At 48.9% G+C, this 23,699-nt stretch overlaps 1 protein-coding gene across 1 annotated transcript in view; it reads left to right on the top strand.

Annotated features, from left to right (window-relative positions):
• SLC25A22 (solute carrier family 25 member 22) overlaps positions 1-23,699 on the top strand; it is a 51,832-nt gene that overhangs the window by 4,314 nt on the left and 23,819 nt on the right. The window contains exons 2-3 of the mRNA XM_058026372.1: positions 18,806-18,912; positions 22,973-23,098. Coding sequence (XP_057882355.1) covers positions 18,893-18,912; positions 22,973-23,098 — 146 coding nt within the window. The 5' untranslated portion in view covers positions 18,806-18,892. The remainder of the gene's footprint in view (positions 1-18,805; positions 18,913-22,972; positions 23,099-23,699) is intronic.

The following is a 23,699-nucleotide window of genomic DNA, read 5'->3' as shown; positions in this document are numbered from 1 at the left end:
CTGCAGGTACATAAGGACTGGTAATTATTCCTTTTACATCCATGATGCATTCTCCTAAATCCTTAACTGTGTTTTCAGGAAATGCAAAAGTCTGCTTTAATGCCCATGTTTGTATATTCAGGCTCTTATTAGAAATGACCAAACATCTGCACTACTACAGGTTGGGAGATACAGAATTGTCAATTACTTATCATGGCAAATAAGCTGGAGATGCTGCCTGTTGTAGGCAGTGCATTGTTTTTATTTGTTACTCTTGAACATGTTGAACACCATGCCTGTGTTCCATGGTGCGTTCCTCATAAATGGCTGCATGGACTCCAGCCTTGCTGGAGACAGTTGTCTTGTCTGTCTGCAGTGAGACAACAGGGATGTGACTGCAAGTGCCTGTTCTCTACCAGAGAGGTGTCTGAGGTCTAACAGGGCAGCGTGTTTCAGCTTCTCTGGCACCATGATGTAGTGAAGCCATCCTCCTTCAGCAGGGCTGAGTCCTCTGGCTGTACCTGCTGGATTTGGGGACTGTCACTTGGCCGTATCCAGCTAACAGTGGCAGCTTGCTAGAGCTAACACTGTGTTGCTCCAGCTAATCCTAACAGCAGATACATATTTTCCTATCCTGTTTGTCTTCCAGCACAGAGATAGCAGGAAGGAGGAGTTGGATTGAGCTGTCCAATGCCAGACTTGGATGTTGCTTTAACCTTGCAGTATTGATTACCTGGTAGTTTGAGTTATTGTGAAGATAAAGTAACAGGAGGTACAAAAGCTTTAGAAAACAAGGCAAAATCCCAGACAAACCTTATGAAAAGACCTTGTCACTCTGGGTGGTTTGTATTTCTGTCAGGCAGTTTCCTTTTACACATCTGCAAGTACAAAACCTTTGAACATTTTCTGCCTTAGGTGGGCTGTCTGGGTGGAGATTATATGCTCAGGGAAGGGAGAGGCACCCAGGCAGCAATGCTTGTTGTGTATCAGAAGGAATATGACAGGTTACTGTTTATGTAATTTATGGAGTCTCTGTTGATCATAATTTAGTACAGCCTGTGGTGAGCTCCTCACAGGAATGCATTTTTACTGTTTTGTTAAACCTTTCAGTAACTGGTGCTTGTTCTCATTTTGGTAGTCCTGTTGTGGGTGGGTGACTGCGTCTTGTCAAACCTTCCTGTGCCCTGCTCCTTCCTTTGGCACTGAGACTGGTGTATGGCATATCAGGAGAGCTGTGTGGATTTTTTTTCTTTCCTGTGTCTGAGGCATTTATCCAGAAGCCAGCAGGAGAGGCTGGTTTTGACCCAGCTAAGTTTCCCCAAATAGCATGAATTTGAGGAGCTGGAGATGACTAAGTCACATCAAAGACTGTGCCTGCCCCACCTGGAGTTTTGACTCCATGTTTGGGGCTTATACTCACAATTTAAAAGCTGTCCCAGCTATGAGGAGGGTTGGTGCCCTTTGTAGACAGGGTGGGGAGAGGGAAGGAGAAGGAAATATTCCCCTCTTATGTATGACAGTGATGCTTCTGCACTGGTTGAGTAACTGGCTTGGAGGAGGTGTTTGGGAAGAGAGTTATGTGCTTTTCTTTTTTAATTAGAGCACAGAGATAGGGGACTTTCATAAAATTATATTAGTAGGAAAGAGATGCTGTGCAAGTGAGCAATTGGTTTGGATCAAGCCAGAGAGAAGCCCAGTAGCCATGATCCTTGGTTTCTGAGTTCAGCTGCAGCTTTCAGTGGAGCCTTTTTGCTTTGACCAGGGGCTGTGCTGTGTGCTGTGAGAGCTCCGAGCTGGATGAGTGCTGGCTTTTGTGCGGATAAGTGCCTGGAATTAAGCTGTAGCATGTGGTGTGCTTAGTCTGGGCCAGACCATCTTCATTTCTGCTGCTGCTGCATCTTTGTCACTGTGGTGTCTGACACCTTACTGCCCTTAATGGGTGTGGAGAACAGGGCAGTTCCCCGTGTCCTGGTGGGTCTCATGGGATGGAAACGCCTTCTTCAAGGCCATGCATGGACTGGGAGTGTGTTTGTGCCCTGTTCAGTGCTGTTCTCTTTGCTCTGTAATAGTTAGGGATTTATAAAAAAGAAGAAATTGTGTTTTAGGGACAGGCTTTGTGGGGGGCTTACTGTGAATTTGAGTCCTGCTTTCTCCTTTGCTACAGATTTAGAGCAGGACCTGGGGTAAGCAATAAGTCTGTGATCCTTTCCCTTACAATGCAGTGGGAGCAGGAGCACTCCAGGGGTTCACCACTTAAAATGGCCATGGCAGCTGTTGCAGAAAGTATGATCTGATCTAGTAAATGATCTCTTCTTCTAAGTGTTTCATCTCCCTTTTTCAGTTTGTGTTGGCTTTCTCAGGGATAGCAGTACTAGCTTCCTTTTCCATGCCCTGGGCAAGCCAAGCTCTTCTCTGTAAGGCAACAGGAACACTTGTTTATGAGGATTATTTTGTAAGTGTAGTAGTTTCTTTAAAGGACATAAAACTCATTGTGTTGGCCCTTCCCCTTCCTCCTGAACTATCCCACTTGCTTTATTAGCAGCTAAATGTGTGTGTGACCTGAGCAGCTGTCGTCTTTTTGATGCCCTTTTTTATTTTTTACAGAACTTACATTGTAGATTCTGTGGTGCCTCACGCTGGTTCTTCAAAAGTAATGGAGAGCTTGAAGGAAATAGCTTGGATACTGAAGTGATAAGCACTGCAGAAATGCCAGACGCTATATAAACAACTAAACTCAGCCCCCGGCCCTTCCCAAAAGAGGGATGATTTGCAGAAATACTTCAACAGATGGTCTGAATTTGGCTTTGGAAAGGGGGGAAGAAATGCCAGGTCGCTGCTGAGCGGTGTGTGGGCGCGTGCCTGCGTGCAGTGTTCCCTGCCAGCACGCTTGGGGAGGCTGAGCCGGCTGCTCCCACGGCCCCTGCGCTCAGGAGGCACCTGCACACCTCTGACTCAGTGCCTGTGGCTGCACAGGGCCCTGTGCAGAGCAAGGTGCCATTTTCCCTGTGCTGAGGGTCAGCTGTGCCCACCTGTCAGGCTGGTCTGGTGCAGCTGAGCCACGGGCAGTTTGCAAAGCTTGTGGGAGAGAGGCTGCAGAGCTGCTGGGCAGCTTGTGACATCTTGCCTGGCACACAGCTCAGATTGTAGGAAGGCTGTGGGTCATCTGACACTGGGTTGTCCCTAGTGCTGCTGCAGTGTCCTGGACCTGTGTCAGTGCAAACTGAGGTGGTGTGGAGCTGAAAACAAATGGATCAGCTGTGATAAAGGGCATGTGCTGTTTGGACACACATGTGCATATATGTGAGCTGGCAAACTTGCTGGCAGCTTGAAAGGGCATGGGTAAGGGTTTACATGTCATGGTTGAGAACCCTGATGAACTCTGCTGTAGCCAGCCTCCCCTCTTCCTCTCTCCAGTGAAATTACTGCTCTTGCAGAGGAGAGGAAAATGTGTTTCCCCCAGAGTGCTGCATCACATCTTGAGTGGGCTCTGCTCTGGGGCAGGCAGGTTCCCATGTCACTTGTCACAGCTGACTCCAGCTGGGTTATAGATTGGAGCCCAGAGTCCTTGTCCAAGGAGCTCTGGAGCAGAACAGTGTGTCTAGTTCCTGCATTGCCAAACTGTTGCTAGTCTTCCGAGGCAACGTGCCTGTTCCACTGCTCACTGGCATGACAATTCCTTGTGTCTACTGCTGCCTGCTGTTGCTGCCATGCACTCTTTGTGAGACAGAGCTGGTAATTAGAGCAGAGTTGTGAGGTGGTTTTCATTTGGAAACTTTTTGAAAACAGTTTCTCAAGCAGTGCAGGATGAATTGCTTCCTTGAGGGTGTGTCAGATAAATCGTATGGATACATCTGTCAGGTAGCAGCATTGCCCTGCACATTTGAAGTAGCCAGATGAGACATCTGATATTCAGAGAATGACTTTTCAAGTTTGATATACTTCACTTTTTCCTCTTTCCCCTTTCTTGTGTTACTCATCTCCCTGCACTCTGTTTAGGTGAGCAGGACTAGATGTGTTTTGATTTGCCTGTAGTCTCCAAAATACATTGTCTTCCTGCTGGGAATGCCTTGCCTGCCTTGCAGCCTGTTGATTCACTGCACTCTGGGTGAGCAGGGAGCTGGTGAATGGATTATGCCACAGCCTCCTGAGCCGTCAGGTGGTGGTTACAGTCCCCTTGACAATTCCTCTGATTGTCACAGAGTGTGTATGAGTTTCCCTGCTAACCTCTTCAGAAGCAGCCTGACCCATGTGGGGCTGCTGATGTGCGTTTAGCAAGGAACCATTTTGTTGTGATCTGAACAGTTTTGGTGTAAGCAAAACAGCTGAGGTGGGGGGGTGAGCAGGGCTGTTGGCAATGCAGGGGGAGCAGTTGTGTTCACGTACCCCCACAGCAAAGGGACTGGCAGCAGCAGTGTCCTGTGGCTGATAGGTAAGGAATATTGACTAACATGACATTTAAGTGGCATTTCTTCTAGTGCACTGGGAGCACTAGTGAAATTCTGCCTTTGGCACTGAGAAGTAATGAGAAGCTTTGTTCTTCAGAGGGGTTTCTGCCTGCTGTTGCAAAGTGTTTGGAAGGCTGGGAGATGTCCTTTTTTTATCCTGTCAATTCTCCATGTCTGGTCTCTTGTACAGAAGGCCTTGGCTCCAGTGGCAGCTGAGCTTGCAGCCTGTACCCCAGCGTGGGCATGCTTACGTGGTGGCTCCTGCTTGATGCTTCTCTGTCACCTTGCCTTAGGTGGAGCCTAGCTCCTGACTCCAAAGGGTCATGCAGGAAGGGTCTGTCCTTTCACACCCTGGGGTCCTGCTTCATTCACTGGGATATTTTAGAGTCGGTTCCCATGTCCATGGCTGATGCTCTTGGTGCACTGTGGCTTTGCTACAGGGACAGGATGCGCTGTTTGTGGGATGCTTTGCAGTTCCAGCCAGGCTCAACAGTCCTTCTTTGGGACTTTTGAGTGACAGCTATCAGTTGACATGCAGACCCACAGGGCTTTGGGTTACTAGGCCTTTTAAATGATGTTGTTAAGGGCCCAGAAGCTCTTATCTCCCAGACTTCCCTGGAGGGATTCTTGTTCTGTGTTATTGTTGTATGTTGGTTTACTTTATCGGTGCACTCGGCAAGCTGCTGCAGGCCGCTGCCAAGAGGAACAGCCCTGCTTCCACTCTTGCCTCTCTCTGCTTATGTCAACACAAGCATTTGTGTGTTCACAGCTACACGTGACCTGGGAATAGGCCTGGCCCAAAGTGAGTTCCTTGAGTTGCTGGGGAAAGGAAGAGCAGTAGTCTGAAGTTATGCTGGACAAGTGGTTGAGTAACCACAGTCTCTGCTGGGAAAGTAAATCATGTGGCATTTTCCAGGGGCTAAAAATCCCTGGTACTGTTCCCTTCATGAAAATCTTTGCACCTTATCCCCCAACACACGGTCAGGACTGCATCGAGCCTGTATCAGCTCCTCTTTGTGCAGAAAAAATGGTGTTGTGCTACCCTTCCACTGCTCTCATCTGGTGCCTGGTTGTAGATTCTCTCTTTGCAGAGACAGAGACACCATCATGCCTTTATAACGCTTAATATTCACATAGCATAGCTGAGAAAGGTGCTGGCTTTTCCCATCTGTTAGGGGTGGCCCTAAGATGTGCTGCCAGATGCATGCAGTATAGGAAGAAGTGATGAGAGAGGGAGAAGAAAAATGCAACACCTTTGCTTTGCTCCAGCACAGTCCCCTAGTGCTTACAGGAAAAGCACATCCTTCAGAAAGTGTTTGGTGAGCATGTGTCCTTGGAAGTGCCAAGAAATATGACCAACTTCCTCTTCCTTTCCTTTCCTTCCCTTGCATGCTAGGAAGTGGTGACAGTTCCTAGCAGACACCTCAGTGTGAACATAGCTGATGCTGAGCCTTCTTCAGGGGTGACAGAGGTTAGAGTTCTGCTTACCCTTGGGCTGGAGAAATGGGAGGCTCCTCTCTGAGCATATCTGAACCTTGCTGGGATTGTGTGTCTCTCTCCTTGCTTCTTCTTGCTGCAGCCTGTTAGTTTTCTGAAGGCTCTGTTGCCATTTTGACGTGGGAGGTGCAACTGTCCCTTCTGCCTGCTTCCATTGCCAGTTAGGTTTGTGCATGTGCTGGGATTGCCTAACTTGGTTAAGGTCCCACTGCAGGCTCTGCGTGCTGTCTGTCTGAGCTGTCATGGCTGACTTTGGGGTTGGGGAGGAGATGGGGCTGTATGAGGAGCATCACATGGCTGGATGATGAGTGACTTGCAGCCCTTGGTGCTGCTCCAGGGCTGGAGGCTGCTGGTGCCGTGTGGGAAGGAGGCTGCCAGCAGGGTCCAGGCTCACAGTCCCAGAGCAGCAGGGTGGCATCCCAAGGCTTGCCATGTGCTCTGGGCCACAGAGATAGGAGCAGACAAGCTGGCTGGCCCTTTGCAGAGAGGATCCTGTGTCTGTCATTGCACCAAGGGCTGGGTGAATGAGCAGGGATTTTGCACATGACCCAGGCAGCAGCTGGGCTGAGTGAGCCCTAGGGTGCTAGCCAGTGTTCCTGTGCTTCTCCAAGAGCTGTGTCAAGGCAAGTACTCTCTGCTGTCTCACAGCTGTTATGAAAACGCCTGAGTTTGCTGCACCCTTCTCTCCCTTTGCCCTCAGGGCATGCTGGGCTTGTTTGAATTAATGTAATTAGCACATGCCTTATTAGCTCACTAAGGCACAAAGAACTCGTGTATATTTGTAGCCAGGTTAAGCAGCCCCTATTAATTTAATAACCGTGTCCTCCTTAGTGCAACAGTTATTCACTGGTGGTGACTCAGAACCAGCCAGTATGGAGGAAATTTGGGTGAGGTGTGTATGTGTGCGGTTCTCCTTTATTGTGTTGTATTTTTGTTAATGAGCAGAGCTGTGAAGGGAATTAGCAGCAGGCGCAGTAGATGGAAGGGAACTTTCAGTGCAGGTTTACTAAACAACCAGCCCTGGATATTTCCTATGCTCTACCCTGTCGGTAGAAAAGGATCTGTAGAATGAATCAGCGAAATATGACACAGACTGGGAGGCGGAAATTTACAGAAATAAACTTTAGCAACCCACGCTTGAACTCTGCTCCAATCAGGTTATGTGCTAGGTACTGATAGTAATTTTGCTTCATTGTCTATCCTATTTCCCCTTGGTGATTTTGAGGCAGAGGAAGTGGCTAGTGTATTCTGGTGCTGCTCATATTTGAGACTGGAAACGAGCAAGGTTCTTGTAAAAGGACAGAGATAGTTGCAAGTAATTTCATTTCCTGCAGCACTGTGGTCCTTGGCTCCTTTTGCTGTTTGGGGTCTTGCCATGCACAGCACTTACCTAGGTCCCATGGAATGCTGCCAGGATGTTTGCCACCAGATGTTTGGGGGATTTCTTTTGGTTTTGTTGTTTGGTTGGTTTTGGGTTTTTTTCTTCCTTTTTTTCACAGAAGCTGCAGGTTATGGTTTGTGCTCCACCACCCTGGAATGATGCAGTCTGTGAGTCCAGGATGGTGATATGTATCTCTTCCAGTAGTTCTGCATGTGGGATAGTAAAGTCCTCCACTGATTCTAAAACTAGTGAGTTAGGCATTTTGAGGGCCTTTTTCAGCCAAGACCACTATGCATGCACAGGAGATTTCCTGCATTTCTTCTCTTCTTCCCCCTTCTTCAGTAATCACAGGTTGTGCTCTTTGTGGTGAGCATAAGCTGGGAGGAGGAGCAGGAAGAATGGTACTGGAAAACTGTTGATGTGCTTGTGCTGTTTTGGTCAGGTCTCCTACAAGAAACAGGGTGAGATGCAGGTGTCCTGCCTGCTCCTACTCCCTCTTTTTATTTTACCTGTTTGCTGGTTCTGCCCAGTAAGCTTGGGCTTGCAAGGCCTGTACTGTTCTTGGCCATCATGAGCCTGTGCAGGAGCATCATTGAGAAGGTGAAGTTGTTACAGCCAAAGGGATGATGAAACCCCCATGAAACAGGACCAAAGTGTGTATGTACTTGTAATAATGTGCCCTCTTGGTGCATCTGGCAGGGGAGCAAGTCCCCAGGCTCCAGCAGAGAGGGTGAGTTCTGCTGGCTTGCATCTCTGCTGAGAACCTGGACCTCCTGGGAGGCACAGAAGGAAAACAAGTCTGAGATCCCCATGGAGTGACCAGGGATGCACACAAGTCCTGCTGCAGCAGATTGAAGCAGATAAATGTAATTTCTACTTTCTTAGAGCCTGTTCTCAGGAGAACTCAATGTTTTAAATGAAGGCTCTGTGAGTGGTGTGTGGGGTGAGGATCTGCAATGGTGCCCATGTGCAGTTCCTAACAGGTATATTGCAGGGGGGAGAAAAAAGCAAAGAAAGTCTGGGGGAAGATATATACCTGCTGGGGTACCTCAGATGCTGCACAGAGATGGTGATTTCCCTCCCCTCCTTCTTTTTCCTTTGTTTCAGGAGCAGGAAGGGACACTGCTTGGCTCATGCTGGCTCAAAGCTGTGGAATTCTTAGTACACACCAAGACAGGAGGCTTTTTCCAGAAAAGTTTTTTTAGCCAGTGTTGTAGCTTTGTCTGGGATAGATTTTATCTTCTTCCTAGTAGCTGGTACAGTGGTGTGTTTTGAATTTAGTATGAGAACAATGTTGATAACATGCTGATATCTTAGTTGCTGCTAAGTACTGCTTACTCTAAATTAAGGACTTTTCAGCTTCCCATGCTCTGCCAGCGAGGAGGTGCCCAAGAGGCTGTGAGGGAGCGTGGCAGCAGGAAAGCTGTGACATGGGCACCATGGTGGAACCTGGGTGGGATCACTGCCATGGCTGGGGTGCTCCAGTGGATGACTGTGTGCTCCTCAGAAGGGACAGTCAAGGAGGGAGAGGCAGTGACTGTCTGTCTGTTGGGGAGTGTTTTGGCTATTGAGAGCTGAAGGGTAGTGATGATAAGGTTCAGTGCCTGTGGGTGAGAATTAGGGGGAAGGCTAGCAAGGCAGACACCCTGGGGGGAGTATGTTTCAGGCCACCCAACCAGGATGAAAAGACAGATGAATGAGCAACTGCTTCATGATTGCCAGCCCTTATTCTTGTGGGAGACTTGCTGGATGTCTGCTGGAGCTCGACCCAGCACAGAGAAGGCAGCCTAAGAGATTCCTGGGCTGTGTGGAAGATAATTTCTGACACAGCTGGTCAGAGAGCCCTGACCTGCTGTTTAGAAGCAGAGAAGGGCTGGTGGGAGATGGGATGGTTGGGGGCAGTCTGGGGCACAGTGACCATGAAATTACATAGTTTTCAATTCTTGATGCAGTAAAGAAGGAGATCACCAAAGGGGGTCCAGGAAGGCTGAATATACCTTAAGAAGGAAATTTTAAAGATGCAGGATGTCCCTCTGTGCCAAAAGATGAGCCAGCAGGAGAGAAGACCAGCCTAGTAGAACAGGGAGCTTTTGCAGGAACCAAGGCAGGTAAAAAAAGGGTTTGCAACATTTGGAAGAAGGGGCAGATGACTCAGGAAGAGTACAAGGACATTGTTAGGTCACCTAGAGAGAAGATAAGAAAGGCAAAAGCTCAGCTAGAGCTCAATCTTGCCAGTGCTGTGAAAAGTAATAAAAAGTGTTTTCATAAATACACTAACAACAGAAAAGAAGGCTAAAAAGAATCCCCATCCTTTACTGGATGCAGAGGAAACAGCAACAAAGGCTGAGGAAAAGACTGAGGTGCTTAATGCCTTCTTTGTCTCAGTCTTAACCAGTAAAATTGAATATCCATGGGGCAGCTGGTCCCCTGAGCTGGCAGACAGGGACAGAGAGAGCACAAAACATCTCCTGCAATCCAGGAGAGCAGAAAAGATCCCCAGCAATCCAGGAGGAAGTAGTCAGTGGCAGGGGTGCTGATGGAGCTGGCAGAGCAGCTCACCAAGCCACTCTCCATGCTAGCCCCAGGGCAGGGCTGCCAGGAGTGCACTGTGGGCACAGCAGTGCCTGAGCTGTCAGACCTTCCCCTCTGCAGCATCTGAACCAGACACAAGGAACCAGCACCATCCCAGGACCACACACTTCAAGGCATCCAACAGGAACAGCTCTGTGGTTGGTTGAGTGTTGCTCTGGTGAGGTACTGCTGCAATTTGGCCTGAAAAGATGCTTATTCCTCCCAGCAGGGTCACTGGCACCCCTTTCTTTCAGCAGAGAAAGCTGAGAGCTAATAGCCCTGGTTTCTTTGCTGCCGGGGAATGAATGGTCCCTTTCAGGCCCCAGGACCTCAGCTCAGTGCTCTACCTCATTCCTACCGAGTGAGATGGAATCCAACCCTTAGCTTTCCCTTGGGCTTCTTGGTTGGTTGTTTTTTATTACTGCTTTGTACGTGGTGGTTATTTTCTAAACTGGGAGGGGGGAACACTTTTCTACTCAGCCTCTTGGCAGAGCACCCAAGAGAAGGATTTGCGCTGAGTTTCTCCATGGTATGTCCTTCCAGTTCTGAGGGCTGGTCTGTCTGTCACTGTCAGCTGGCTCCTGCCTTTGTTGACCACCACAGGTTATTGAAAAGGAATGCTGTATGTGAGTTCTTAATTGTTCTCCTTGCTCTCCCTCCCATCTGCCAGGCTCCCAAAAGCTCAGCAAAGTTGTCTTCTCTCTCCAGCTAATGCTGCATGTCTCTGAAGCTGTAATTTCATGAAACCTGGAAACCTGGTGTAAAGAACAGATCCAGACGAAGGTGGATTTAAAAATATTTACAATTGTATCAATTCAGCATGTGACATGATTTCTCAGGTGGCACTTGGAAAGGAGCATTACTGGCAATAAGCAGCCACTTAATGTTTGTCCAGTAGCATCCAAGGTGCACTTGCTTGTACACCAGCATGATCATGTGCAGGCCATTTTGCTGTCTGTCAGTTAGCTTGTGCTTCTGCTGCTGCCTCTGCAGCTGCAGAATAACCAAACCCATTATAATCTTAATTTAAATAACCATTTAATATCAAAGTTGGTTATATATATGTATATTTAATTGTATTTGCATATGGGTTACCTGTTCTGTAGCTACCTCTTACAGATCCTTTTGAATTGGTGGAGGGACTTGCAGGTTTCTACAGACCAAAGATTGGAATCCCAAGCAAGTGCTGGGCCTGAATTTTTGCTATGGCCATGCCCTGGCCTTGTATGACCACATCAACTGAAGATTTTATGATGAGATGCATGGAAAGGGTTTTCAGCCCTCTGGCACCTACTCCAAGACAGTTTGCTTTGAGCATGAGTAGTTGTCCTAAATTTAGAAGCTTGTTACTTGTGTTGTAAGTGTTCAGAGGAGTGACAGGGCAGCAGGGCAGCATGCTTGATGTGGCATTTGTGCAGAGCAGAGGAGCCAGGTCTTTTGAGACTTGACCCAATTGCCTTTTTGAGAACTTTGAGAGGAGGCAGGTTGAGATGGGAAGAGCGCCAGCAGCTCCCTTTGGTTTCCTTTGCTCCCCTCTGTCTTGCCAGGGGGTCTGTGAGCACTTTCTGACCTGTTGTCTCTCTCCTGTGAGGGAAGATACTGCCTTAAGAGTGTTTTAATGAGTTGCCCTTCAGTGGAGCAGTGTGTTCTCAATAAGATGACTGCAAGCTCATTTGTCCTGCTCATACCTTCCCTCCAGTTCCTTCAATTTATCATCTCCAATGTCTTTGATACCAAGACTTCCCATGTGAGCCCTGGGTGAGTCACTTCTCCTAAGGGCTGTCCTTACTCAACCCTTACTTTTGCTCAGTTGCAAAATCTCCAGGACAGGGACTTTCCTTGACTGAAGGTCAGAGCAGCCCCTCAAACGACAGATCCCAGGTGGGTGTTGGGGCCTTTTGGTGTGCTGCAGTACTGATAACCATTCCCACCTTCAAGATGAGTTTAGCTTCCAATCTTTTGATCCAGGGCAGTCTCTACTCAAGACATGCAGAGTTGAAGGGTGTATCTGGTGTTTCTTCCAGACCAGCACAGGCCTGTTCCCCAAGTCTTTCTGTCTTGGCAGATGGCTTGGCATCTCAGTGTTAAAGGGATCATGCTGATGCAAGAAGAGGCCTCCATGGGACTCCTTTTGTTAAGCAATAGGGCAAATGGCTTCTGCTCTAATCTAAATAAATTGCTGGGGTTTTTTGGCCTGGAGAAGCTCTCCAAGTCAGGAAGGCACTTCTCTTGCTGCTCACAGTGCCTTTTGGAGGCCTCGCTCCAAGCCTTAGCTCTCACAGAGGTAACAGCTGGTGCTTGTTGTCTTCTTGTCTTTACTTACAACAAAAGATTTCTCAGCAAAGCCGACAAAGTTGTGTGATGCTGCTGTACTGGGAGTGGGGGGCCAGCCTCTGCTTGCAGCAGGATGGAGAGCCCAAAGGGGAGGGAGTAGGAAAACTGGATGTGTTCCTCCTGCTCTTACTGCCTGGAGGCAGGAAGTTCCCCACCTGCTTCCCTGCTGTTTTGTCCCCTTGCTTTCCAGTGACACCTGCTGCTCCACTCACTTTGATCTGTGCTTTGGAGTCAGCAGCTATGCTGGCTTTTCCTGGTGTGCCTGAGACCAGGCAGATAGAGGGGCCGTTGTCAGGAGCAGTCAAGGCTCTGCCTGATGTCTTTGGTAACTCCTTTGCTTTGCAAGGAGGTGACCCTGGTGACTGAGGACATCAGGCAAATCTTGACTACTGTTGTGTGAATCTCCTGTAGTCTCAATTAAATCCTGGTGGAGAGGATGGTTGCAACAGTGTGCATGCAGTATCAGAATGCAGGATATTGCTGGGGCTTGAGGGATTGTCCCTGTGACACTTCCAACGTGGCCCTGTGGTAAATCCTCTTCTGTTGCAGCATTATGGGTGACTGCACTGGTTTGGATGTGGTGAGTTACTGTCTGCTAAGATGTTGGACTGTTTTTGTTCGAGGCTTGTTTTTTTCCTAAGCTGGAATGTTGTCATAGGCATGGGGTGTTCATCAGGCTGCCAGCTGTGGTTTGAAATCCTTCTGTAGGTGAAGGGCAAGTCAGTGATGGAGCTGGAATGCGAGCTCAGGAATCCTCATTGCTAATCAGGAGTTTTATTCTTCTTTTTCCCCTCTGTGGGCATTCAGGTAAATCTATACTGCACCACCTGCAGTTGCAAAGCCAAACACCTCTACAACACATGCCCAGCCAGGGGACTCTCCTGTCCCCTTGTGGCACACAGGAGATGTTTTGAGGCGTTCTCTCATCATGGGGTCTCAGCATGCAGTTGTTCCCCAGTGCAGGGTGGATATGGAGGCTGAGGCTCCCCTGTGTGCAGGGACAGTGCAGGCTGGATATGGGGGCAGAGTTTGCCTGCAGTTTTGCAAGGCTGCCAGCCTGACTGTTCTCACGGTGATAGGAGGGGGCAGGGGAGGAACCCATCCGGACCAGCCTGAGGGAAGCTGCACGAGACAGAGGTCAGTTGTGGAGGATGGGGAGGGACTGCTGGACTGAGAGCCATTGCAGGGGCTGTTAGGGAGGAGTGCCCTGCCTGCTGAGGCTCTGCATCCCGTGCCTTGCCAGCTGAGTGGGCACTGTGCCAGCGAGCCAGTCCCTGGAGGGTGTGAGCAGCCAATGGTGCAGGGGGCTGGCATGGCACCTCCCCGCTGGTACTTTGGCCTTTTATCACCTGAGGCAAGGGGGAAGGCTGCCTTTGGCTTGGTGCTTTCACAGCCCAGAGTGGTACGGGTACAGCTGGCTGCTGACCACAAGGCAGGTGAGTTTGCAGCCCCAGGGCTTCTGTTTGGTGGCAGAATGGTGTGAAGGGGCCGTGCTGTCCCCAGAGCAGGGGTGACACTCTGTAATGGTGGAGAGCATTCACCAGCGTGTTTGGGAGCTGCTTTGTTTTCTTGAGGACTAATACCTTGCCAGGTCCTGCAAGGAAATTCATGGCAGTCCCTGCTTTCAAGGGCCTAAAGGCAAGCAGGTAGCAGATTAAATTGCCACCTCTTTTCTCTAAACCCTCTGTCCCAAACTGTCCTGAGCAGGCAAGAGCCAAATTGACAGCTTCTCCCCAGGTGACATTACCTGGTGCCAGCTCCCTTGTGCTCTTTGTGCCTGTCATGCATCTAGAAAGCAGTTTCTCTCGGGAAATATTTGCAGTTTTATTTTGCACTCCTTAAACCTTATTGTGATGACAGCTTTGCTCCTGTCATTAACAAAATTTGGCAGTGTCTGCACCTTCAGATGCATTTGTGCTGTGAAGGAAAGTGTGCTGATCCCAGAGGGTTTCTCCTCTCCCAGCAGGTACATGTTGCTGATACCTTCCCCTTGCCATCCCTGACTGTGAATGGTTGTGTGGCAGTGTCCTCTTGACACAATGGATGCTGGCACAGCTTGGTTTCCTCTGCTCACCTTCTGAGCCCCGTTTCTTGACATCAGCTTCTCTCACTGGGGCTTTGAGTTTGTCTGCTCTCAAGACAAATAGAAATATGTGGGAGTCCTGACTTCCCATTCTGCTGTTTATTCTTAAGTCAAGGTTGTAGTTTAGAAGTTGGCTTTCAGTGACAGCTCCAGCATGTGCTGGCCTCCAGTTCTGTCTCATTCCTGTCTGACTGCCTGGCACAAATATTTGTGCTGGCATGAAATCAGGGATGGGAACACGTTTGGGTGTAGGGAGAAGACAGATTTGCTTTCTTCGGCCACAGCAGCAGCTGACATTTGCTAAAGGTTTTCTGTCAAACTGGCAGCCTGTGTGTGCTCAGATAAATCAGCATGTGCAGCAGCCTGAGCCTGAGAGGATGTGCTCAGCTGCACTGGGGCTGCTGGGGAGGGCATCTGCACATGGGAGTGCTGGCAGAGGGCAGAAGGGAAGAGCTGGCCTCTGGGAGGGTGGGGTGCTGCTGGCAGGACTGGGGGAGCTGGTGGACTGGGAGCCCACAGCTGGCTTGGAGGATGGCAGCTGTGGCTCTGGCAGCCTGGCAGGCAAAGAGCAGGAGAAGGAGGGTGCTGTACTCGGCTCAGACTGGGGGTAGAGCAGTGGCATCTGGGAGTAGAGGTGACAACCCACATCTGTAGGGCAGTTTGGTGGCACTAAATGCAGTCAGCAAGGTCAGAGACTTGTGGGTAAGTTTAACCTGTTTCTGCTCCAGTGATGTCCTGGCTTGTGGAGATGTTGGGTGCCCGTATTTCCAATCCAAGCTTACTGGTGTGATGCATTAATGAGACAAAATGAGGTCTGTGTGCTCCCCTCCATGCCTCACGCTGGGCTGTGATTTTCTAGTAAGCACTCTTCCTTCAGGTGATAAGGCAAAACCTGAAGGTTGAAAGTTCAGCCCCATGCCCCATGGGATCAGGAGAGCAGATACAAAGGTTGGCCTTCCTGGAGAAAGCCTCACTGTCTGATTTGTGTGGGACATGTATGGCAAGGCAGGGGAGAAAAATAGCACCACTTTGGTGGCTTGGGCCATGAGGACCAGATACATCCAGGATTGCATTGTGGTACTTCTAGTGTGGCTGTTCTGTCACTGTCTGGAGCTGACTTTTGGGAGGTGAGAAAGGGAAAGGCAGGACTGAGGAGGCTCCTGAGCCATTTATGTGTCAGCATGAGCTTCAGGCCATTTGCACCGCTTCGGTGTGCGTGTGGCTCTGCAACTAATTTGCCTGATCATTTTAATAAATGTAAAAGGGATGTCCTGGTGTGCAAGTAATGGGGCATTAATCCATGCCTAGCTGTGTTAACAGCACTCTAGGAAGGAAATACTCTCATGCTGTTCTCATTCTCTTAATTATGGGATGTTCAATTTAGGATCCACTTCCATGAAGGCTGCTCAGCCTCTGGCTTTCAGGTGGCTCTCTGGTGACTCTTATTTCACTTCTTAAACCAGTTTCCTCCCAGTTCCTCAGCTCCTTTTACCATGCAGATTCCCAGTTCCAGCAGTGCCATTGTCCTGATGTTTAACCATACAAAAACTTTCTGAGGCATAGTACCTTTTTGGTGCTGCTGGCTTGTCTGCTGCCCCAGTGCAGGTCCTGATGGCAGATTTCCTAGGAAGATGCAAACTCTGCTCCCTGACACTTCTCCCACAGGAAGCGTTGGAGCTACACCCTGCTTGGCTGCAGATGCTTGCCTGCTTTTATGTGCAGTTTTTGGCTCCTGAGAGCACTGTGTTCCTGGGAAAATATACTTAGGTCTTTATTTAATCTCTTTCATTTCTAGGTTAAATGTATAATGTTGTTCTGGATTTGTTTTTTAAATGTCCTGTAAAATTCCCAGATTTCTCTTCCCAGCCAGTTTTCCCCCCTCTTAGACTGCAGAACGGTAGCAGCTCTTTTCCAGCCCTGGAAGTGACTGGGGTCTGGCTCAGCTCAGAAACTCCCTGACCAGGCCACTGGAGGGTTCATCATTCACCTCTTTTAAGGGACTCAGGGAGTTCTGTAGATTACAGCAAAGTGGTCAGATAGAGCTTGGGGTGACTTAGGGTTTGTTTTGCAAATGATCATTCGTTGGAGCTCTGTTTAAACAAACAGAGCTCAAATAAGCTTTCCACTTCATTGCATTAAAATCCCTTAATTCATTAAAATCCCCTGGCCGCAGACATTCAGGCCTCTGCAGTGCCAGGTGCTGTTTAAACAGTTATCAAGCGCTGGTGTCTGCTGTAAAATGATCACATTGTTCGCTTCCCGTCGCTCGTCCGCGAGTTGAGTGGCTTTTGTTAGGGGAGATGATACTAGTCCTGGTATTTGCTGGCTGTACAGCCAGCACCAAGGAAACCTGTAACTTTGCCCAGTTTTATACCCAGGAAGGTTGTTTTTGCCCTGTCTTGCTGTGCAGCCACAGCAGGAGCATCTGTTCCCTGGTGGGAAGCAGCAGCAGTTTTCCAGATGGATCAGACAGCTGTGGAAGACTCTGTAGTTACTGGGCAGGTGGAGAGCTGAAGCCAAAAGTCAAAAGAAAAAAAGGCCAGAGAGAAATAAACTCAGCTGTCCCAAGCCTCTCTTGGTGCAGAGGGACTCCATTGCCCTACTTGTGTCAGCAGGTAAGAAACAGCCCTGTGATGTATTTGTGTGTCCATCTTGGTCTCTCACTCTTTTGGCTACCTGGCTGTGCTGAATATTGGCAGCCTTGCTGTCTTTCCTTGCTGTTGCCCTTTGTGGTGGATGTCTGTCCTCCTGAATGCCCCTCTGCATGGAAGGGTGCAGCAGAGGCAACAAGAGGGGGTGTTTTGCCAGAGCAAAACTGGAGCAGGCTGTCAGGACCACTTGGTGCATGTATTTTGTCAGGCCTGTCTCGATAACACAAGTTAATTGAGTGTGTAGACATTATCAAGTGAGTTTTCATGATTCACAATTTGTTTATGACAGGGTTACAGGCTTTCAGCTACTGGTCTTCCTATATTTTTATATTTTTGTCTTATTGTGGTTAATTTGATAGAAAATTAGATTAACCTAAACCAAGCTGCTCTTGTGGACATGCATATAAAGCACATGTAATGAAGAGTGTAAGAGATTTTCCCTTGAAAAGTGCAGACTTAGCTGATCTGGAGCTTTTTTAAGATCTGCAGCCACAGATCAGTTGGGATTAGGTGAACTGTCTGAAGAGGGCCACAGAAGGTATAACAGCATAGTGCAGTGGGTGAGGTTTGTGTGCAGTGTTTTGAGGAGGAATGCCTTTCCTTAGGGAGCTCCCTGTGCTGGTCTCTCACAGCTCTAGTTGAATGTGGGGCTGCAGAAAAGGCAGTTTCAGTCTCATGTCCAAGAGTGGGACTGTACAAATGGTTTCATGCTGTCCTATCCTTGGCATTTGATATAAAAGGAGGGTGACCTGAACTCCTTCCCATACCTGTTTGCACCTTCACTAGCTCTTCACACTTTCAGGGACCTTCTCTTTTCAGGAATGCACTGAGAGCCAGAAGTATCTCCAGAGCAGAAGTGCTGGCCTGTAAGCCCCTCTGTTGGATGTGAGATTCTGTGTGGCTTAGGAAATCTGCAGTACAGGAGCAAATTTCATTCCAGAGGGAAAGGGCAAAGGTACTTCCTTTGCTTCTGGCTCAGCATCCAGGTGGCAAGTGAAAGGGAAGAGGGAGGGAGTTGGCTGAATACTGCTGAGACACGTGCAGAGAGCATAGGGCATCTGGTTCCCATGCTGCAGGTGAGGAGATGAAGGCATCTCCAGAAAGCTGAAAGTTGTGGCCACTTCTGAAATTTTCTCTGGTGTCCAGATTTCTTTGTGTGGTGACTTCTAACAGCTCTCATTAAACAGTAACAATTAAGAGTCTTAGAACTGACTCCTGCAGTCTGGCAGAGCTGAAAGGAGCGGTCCAAAGGGGAAAGTGGCATCAGTAGCTTGGGGAGGGAGAGGCATTGCTTAAAAAGCAGTATTGGCACAAGACTGAACATGGGCTGTCTGTTTAAGCTTGGAAATAGGGGAAGGAAAATAACCTCTGGAGAAGCAGTGTTTTGAAGGCTATCCTTTGGACACAGCATGTATGTGTTGAAGGGAGGTGCTAAAAGAGTCTTGTCATGACACTTGACTCTCTTGGGCTGCCTGGGTGGACCTGCTGAGGGTTGGGGATGTGCATGGTATGGTGTGAAACGCTCTCTGAAGTTGGAGAGAAGTGACAGACATGGCTGTTTCCTGGATTCTGGGCAGAGCTTGTGCCCTGCCTGGCTGCTGCCCTTCCTCATATGCTGCTAGAGCCTGATGACCTTGGCAACTCTTCCCTCCATATGTCCTTGTATATTTATATTTACAGACATACATTTATAAGGCTCCCTCTGGAGCTCAGTCTCCTCTTTGAGGAGATCAGGTGCTCCCTTAAGTCACTTGTGCCTCAGCTGTCCTAACCCTACAGCCTGCCTGCCAAGGAGCCCCTGAGCTTTAAGGAGAGTATAAGTGTCTCAACTTTGTGTTCTTGGTGTCTTTCTGTCCTTTCCCAGGAGGAAACTGAAGTGAGAAAGACGTAACTGAAAAAGAACGATTGGAAGGAACAGATTCATTTCTTAACAAGATCAAGTTTGAATTAAATGGCTGATAAACAGATCAGGTAACTTTTTTTTTAAATTGTGCTTTAGGTTTTTCTTTTAAAATCTTTCAAACTTATTTCCATTTGGGATCCAGGAGGTTGGAGGAAATCACCTGATCACCTCTTCCAGCCTTTAACGGTTTTGATTCTTCTTCTCCTGTCTTACCTGCTTTTTTTGAACCTTCTCTTATTTTGTTTGTCTGCCGTGTTGTCACATCTCTGCTTTCCTTAGTTCTTTTTTCTCATTGCCTTTTTCTTTCTACTCTCTGCTTTCTATGCTGCATGAGTCTGTTCCTTTTTGTTTCTTCTTTCAAAGGTCACCCTGACCTGCTGACTTCAGCTGCTGGCATCAAGGGAGCAAAGCCAGGTCCTTGACCAGCCAAGGATGCAGTACTTGTGAAGACAAAGTCCACGTAGCCTTGTGTAGCCTTGTGCAGCCTTGTGCCCTTACTCTACAGAGTCAAGGTTTGAGTGATAGCAGGAATATGAAGTGCCAACAATGATTAAGGACACTTATGTGCACAGTGGAAACTTGAGAGTATTGGTTCTGGTAAAGGCTGGATTTGAGTTTTCCCTGGAAATGAACTGGGATTCATTTCCTGGAAAGACACAGTTCTACCCTTTGCTTCCTAAGAGCTGTGTCAGGTGGATCTGCACAGTCCTCCATGTGGATTTAACTTTTTGCTGCTTGTGAAGTTGCCCCAGCTAAGCGACTCCTACATGCTGTGGGATTCCTGTGGGGTTTCTCATGTTGCTTTTCTAACATCTACTTTTCCAGGTTAAAAGCTCAGGACAGGTGGGGTGAGTGGGTGAATGAAACATGCAGACAAAGGGACAGGACTTGGCAGTCCCTGAATGCTGCAGGCAAGAGGGCTGTCCCTTCTTAGCATTTGCCATGATTTGGATATCTTCCTATACGCCTGTCTTCTGCAAAAGTAAACAATCCTGAGCTGTGCTGATAAAAATACAGCATTGTGGAGTGTTTGTGTGCCAAGACTTGGCCATCATCCGCTACCCAATTTGGAGAGCACTTGGAACTCTTCCAACACACCCATGAAGGGCATGCAGAGATTCACCTCCATGGATCCTGGCAGGTCTATGTTCCCCATAACCTCAGCAAAGCAAAATGATCAGACACCTGTGGCTATTTGACTTGGTATTTTGAAGGAAGTGGAGATGTGTCCTACAAGAGGAGATGTGTCCTACAAGATGTGCCCTGGCTCCTCCAGTGTGCTCTTGGGGGTGTGAGCAGGAGCTTGCTGGCTACAGGGACTAGTTAAAAGGGCTGAGGAGGAGCACTAGAAGAGGAGAACTGGGATGCCTTTATATCCCTTCTTGTATTAAACTGAGCAAATGGCTTCATTTGCATGCTAGCCAGCATTGTCCCCATTTCACTAAGCCCTGCACACGTAGGTAGTGAGAGGCAGTAGCTGTGCAGAAGCTAAATAGGACAGAGAGACCAGGCACAGTGGATTCTTATCCCTTGAGAGAGCAGAAAGCACTGATGTGTGAAGTGGGATGACTCTGTCACAGGGGAAATAGCTTTTGATTCAGGTGCAATGGTCTTTGTCTCATGTTCTTCTCTGTGCCTCAAATCCCTCACCTCTCCTGCTTTGCTCATCTCTCCAGTTGAGGGGACCATGTGTCTGCAGTGGTCACAGGCAGCCAAGCCAAGGAGACTTGTTTCTGACACCCCTTAGTAGAGCAAGATTGATAGAAAAGACTAAAATCAACAGCAGTGGTTTGCTGCATGGTGAGATCAAGGGCATTGCATTTCTGCAGCAGTGCACGTGGAACTTGATCTCAGTGTCTCGCTGGATAGTGCTCCATGTCCATCCCTGCAAGTTTCCCCCTGCAGTGTTCATGGCTAGATTCAGGTGTGATGGGAGTATTGAGCAAGGGTTTTGCCCTCACAGGCAGAGGGAGAGGCTGTCTGCAGCCTCATCGGATGATTCCCCTTTACTGCTGGGGTCTGGGCTGAAATTGGGGAAATCTCTTGCACTTACAGTAGCAGCAGGCAGGACCTTTGTGTCTGTGTCTCAGTCCCACCTGATATAAACCCTGGGTTGATTTCACTGTTGGAACAGGTTGAGAAAGGCACGTGTTTGCTTGTCCCAGGTGTTTCAGGGACACTTAGAGAAGTGATGACAGTGTTGAGGCTGGAAGGGGGCACTAGTTGTGCCTCACAGTCTGTGACCTGCCAACAGTGACTTCAGAGCTGAATTTGGGGAGGCTGAGGTAATCCTGTCTTCAAATACCTTCCTTGTCCATGGTGTCTCCATCCTGGGACACTTCTATCTGGTCTCTAACCTCCTCCTTCAGGGTGACTGTGGGTTAGATAAGGAGAGCACAATGATAAGAAGTTTACTGTTTGAAGTTTTCCCATGTCCTGAGAACAAGTTCAGTGTAGGAGTTTACAGGCAAATCTATTCCATTCTCAGACTGTGGCATGAAGATCCCTGAGGCAACAGTCTGGAGTTGGTGAGGTCTGAAAGTCTGGCTCTGCACTGAGCTTGTACACTGATCTGGGCCTGCGTTCCTGAAGTACTGTGCTGATTTAATCTCAGTCAGCACTGTCTAGTTTGGAGTTGTAGGCTGAGCTCAGATCTGTCTGCCCATCCTTGGCACCTCTTCTTCCAGCTGTGCCAGCCCTGGGGCTGTGTGTGTGTTATATTGGCAGGTGTTGAGGAGGAAGGAGCTTTGGGTGCAGGACAGCAGAGGCTGAATGGAGTGTGTCAAGGTATGTCAGTCCTGAGGTGTCAAGATCATGCTTAGCCCTTGCGGACAAAGTCTTTTATATTTTTTCCATCCCTCATTTGTCTGCTTTCCTCAGGGACCTTTCAAGTTGAAACCTGCAGTCTCCAATCCTGCCTTTCCCTCAAGCATGGCTGTTTATTGATCCTCTCTGCATTTGCCCCTTGATGCAGATTGCTCTGGAGTGCTGTTGGGGGGAAGATGTTTGCAGGGCTTCACCCCACCGTGCCTTGGCCAGCCTCAGCACTGCTGCCTCTGAAGGGTAATGCAGTCTGTCCCCCATCCAGAGCAGCAAGTCACCACCATGAAAGGCAGTTCCCCCAGGGGGAAGATAGGCCTTGCAGGCTCACCCAGCTGCAGTCTAGGAGTGCTGTCGGCCACCAGCTTAATATCTGACACATCCTGTGTTCAGGGAGCCATATCCTGTGCTTTATTGGAGGGGACTGACTCAAACAGGCTTTCTTTGTCTCTTTGTGCAGTGGTTTATTGAGCATGTAAGTGCAGGACATTTTTCTTAATTGAATTTGCTGGGAACCCATGTTTAGCTGATGTGGCTTTCGCTCAGTGCCACTTGCAGGAATTCTCAGTGGAACACAGCGGGGAGTGCAAAAAGCCCCGTGCTTCGGAAGCACGTGCAGCGAGCCAGGTTTTGATTTCCCCCAGAGGTATGAGCTCACGTCTCCACATCTGCAGCCCTGCAGGCTGCCAGCCCGGTGGCTTTGCTGGGCTGCTGCTTTGTGTGTGTTCCCCTGGCCCTGGGAGATGGGTCTGGAAGCAGTTTCCCGTGGCTGCAGCCATCTGCTCCGTGGCTGCCAGCTGGGTGCTTCTGCTGAGCCATTCCCACATGATGGTAGCAGCTGATGTATCACGACCCTCTCATTAGCTGTGGATCTGATTGTGGTGCAGGAAAGTGTTTGTCAGTAAACCTGCTGGCTTGGATGCCATCAGGCCCTAGCTGAAGGCTGTCCACGTGGTGGATGGTCCAGCACTCAGTCTTTTCTCCTCTAGGGACAACAGAAATCCCCATGTCCTGGGCAACAGGATTTTTTCCTGCTCCTCGTAATGTGTGGGTTAGGTGTTTGGCTCCACTCCACTCATCAGTGGTTTGTGTTAATGGTATGTGCTGCTTTCTCTGCCTCTCCATATGCACAGCAGGAACCAAGCTTTGCTTTGTGGAAGAGCTTCCTTTGTGCTGGGGGGGACAGCCTTGTCTCACAGCGATGCATTAACTCTGGTCACACAAAAGTCCTCAGCTCTTTGCTCTTTCCCTTCCCTGATATTACCCAGTGCTAAGACATCTGTTTCTCTCTATCTCATCCCCTTGCAGTTTACCTGCCAAGCTGATCAATGGAGGGATAGCTGGGCTGATCGGGGTCACCTGTGTATTTCCCATTGACCTGGCAAAAACTCGCCTGCAGAACCAGCAGAATGGCCAACGGATGTACAGCAGCCTGTGAGTACTGCCCACACGGGCACCATCCCTCAGGGCTTTCCACAGGAGTCTTTGCACTTTGTTACCTCTTTCAGGTGAGCTCAGCACCTCTAGGAACCTGGCTGTCCTCAGGAAAGCCAGGGGACAGTCTGGAGCCAAGCTGTGCTAGAGCAGATAAAGCAAATAGGACAGCTTTTGAGGCTGCTGAGCTGAGCAGGGGAGTCCTCTGCAGAGGCACATCTGTTTGCATCCCTGGCTTGGGAGCAGTGTGTTCACTACTGCCAGGGCTCAGAACCAAACCACAAGGAATCCCAATCAACTGATCCCAAACACAAGGAGTCTGCTGAGCTGGTCAGGTGCCTGAGGGAGTTTCTGCCTCTGTTCTGTTTCCATTGCTGTGATATTGGAGATCCTTCCTTTGCTGTGTCAATTTTAAAAAGAGGAAGAAGTTGCTCATTCCCAGTCTAGAGCATTGCATGTGGGCCTTTTGAAGGATCACAGGCTGACACATGCTATAGTTAGACCAGCCATCCACTGTCCAAAAGAACCCCAGCTACTGCACCTGTAGGAAAAGAAGGCACGAGTGTATCCAGGCCACCAAATTCACTTGGAGTTTGTGTCG

The sequence above is a fragment of the Melospiza georgiana genome, chromosome 6 (genome assembly GCF_028018845.1).
Source record: "Melospiza georgiana isolate bMelGeo1 chromosome 6, bMelGeo1.pri, whole genome shotgun sequence".
NCBI classification, from domain to species: Eukaryota; Metazoa; Chordata; class Aves; order Passeriformes; family Passerellidae; genus Melospiza; species Melospiza georgiana.
This window is presented reverse-complemented; position numbering and strand designations above follow the sequence as displayed.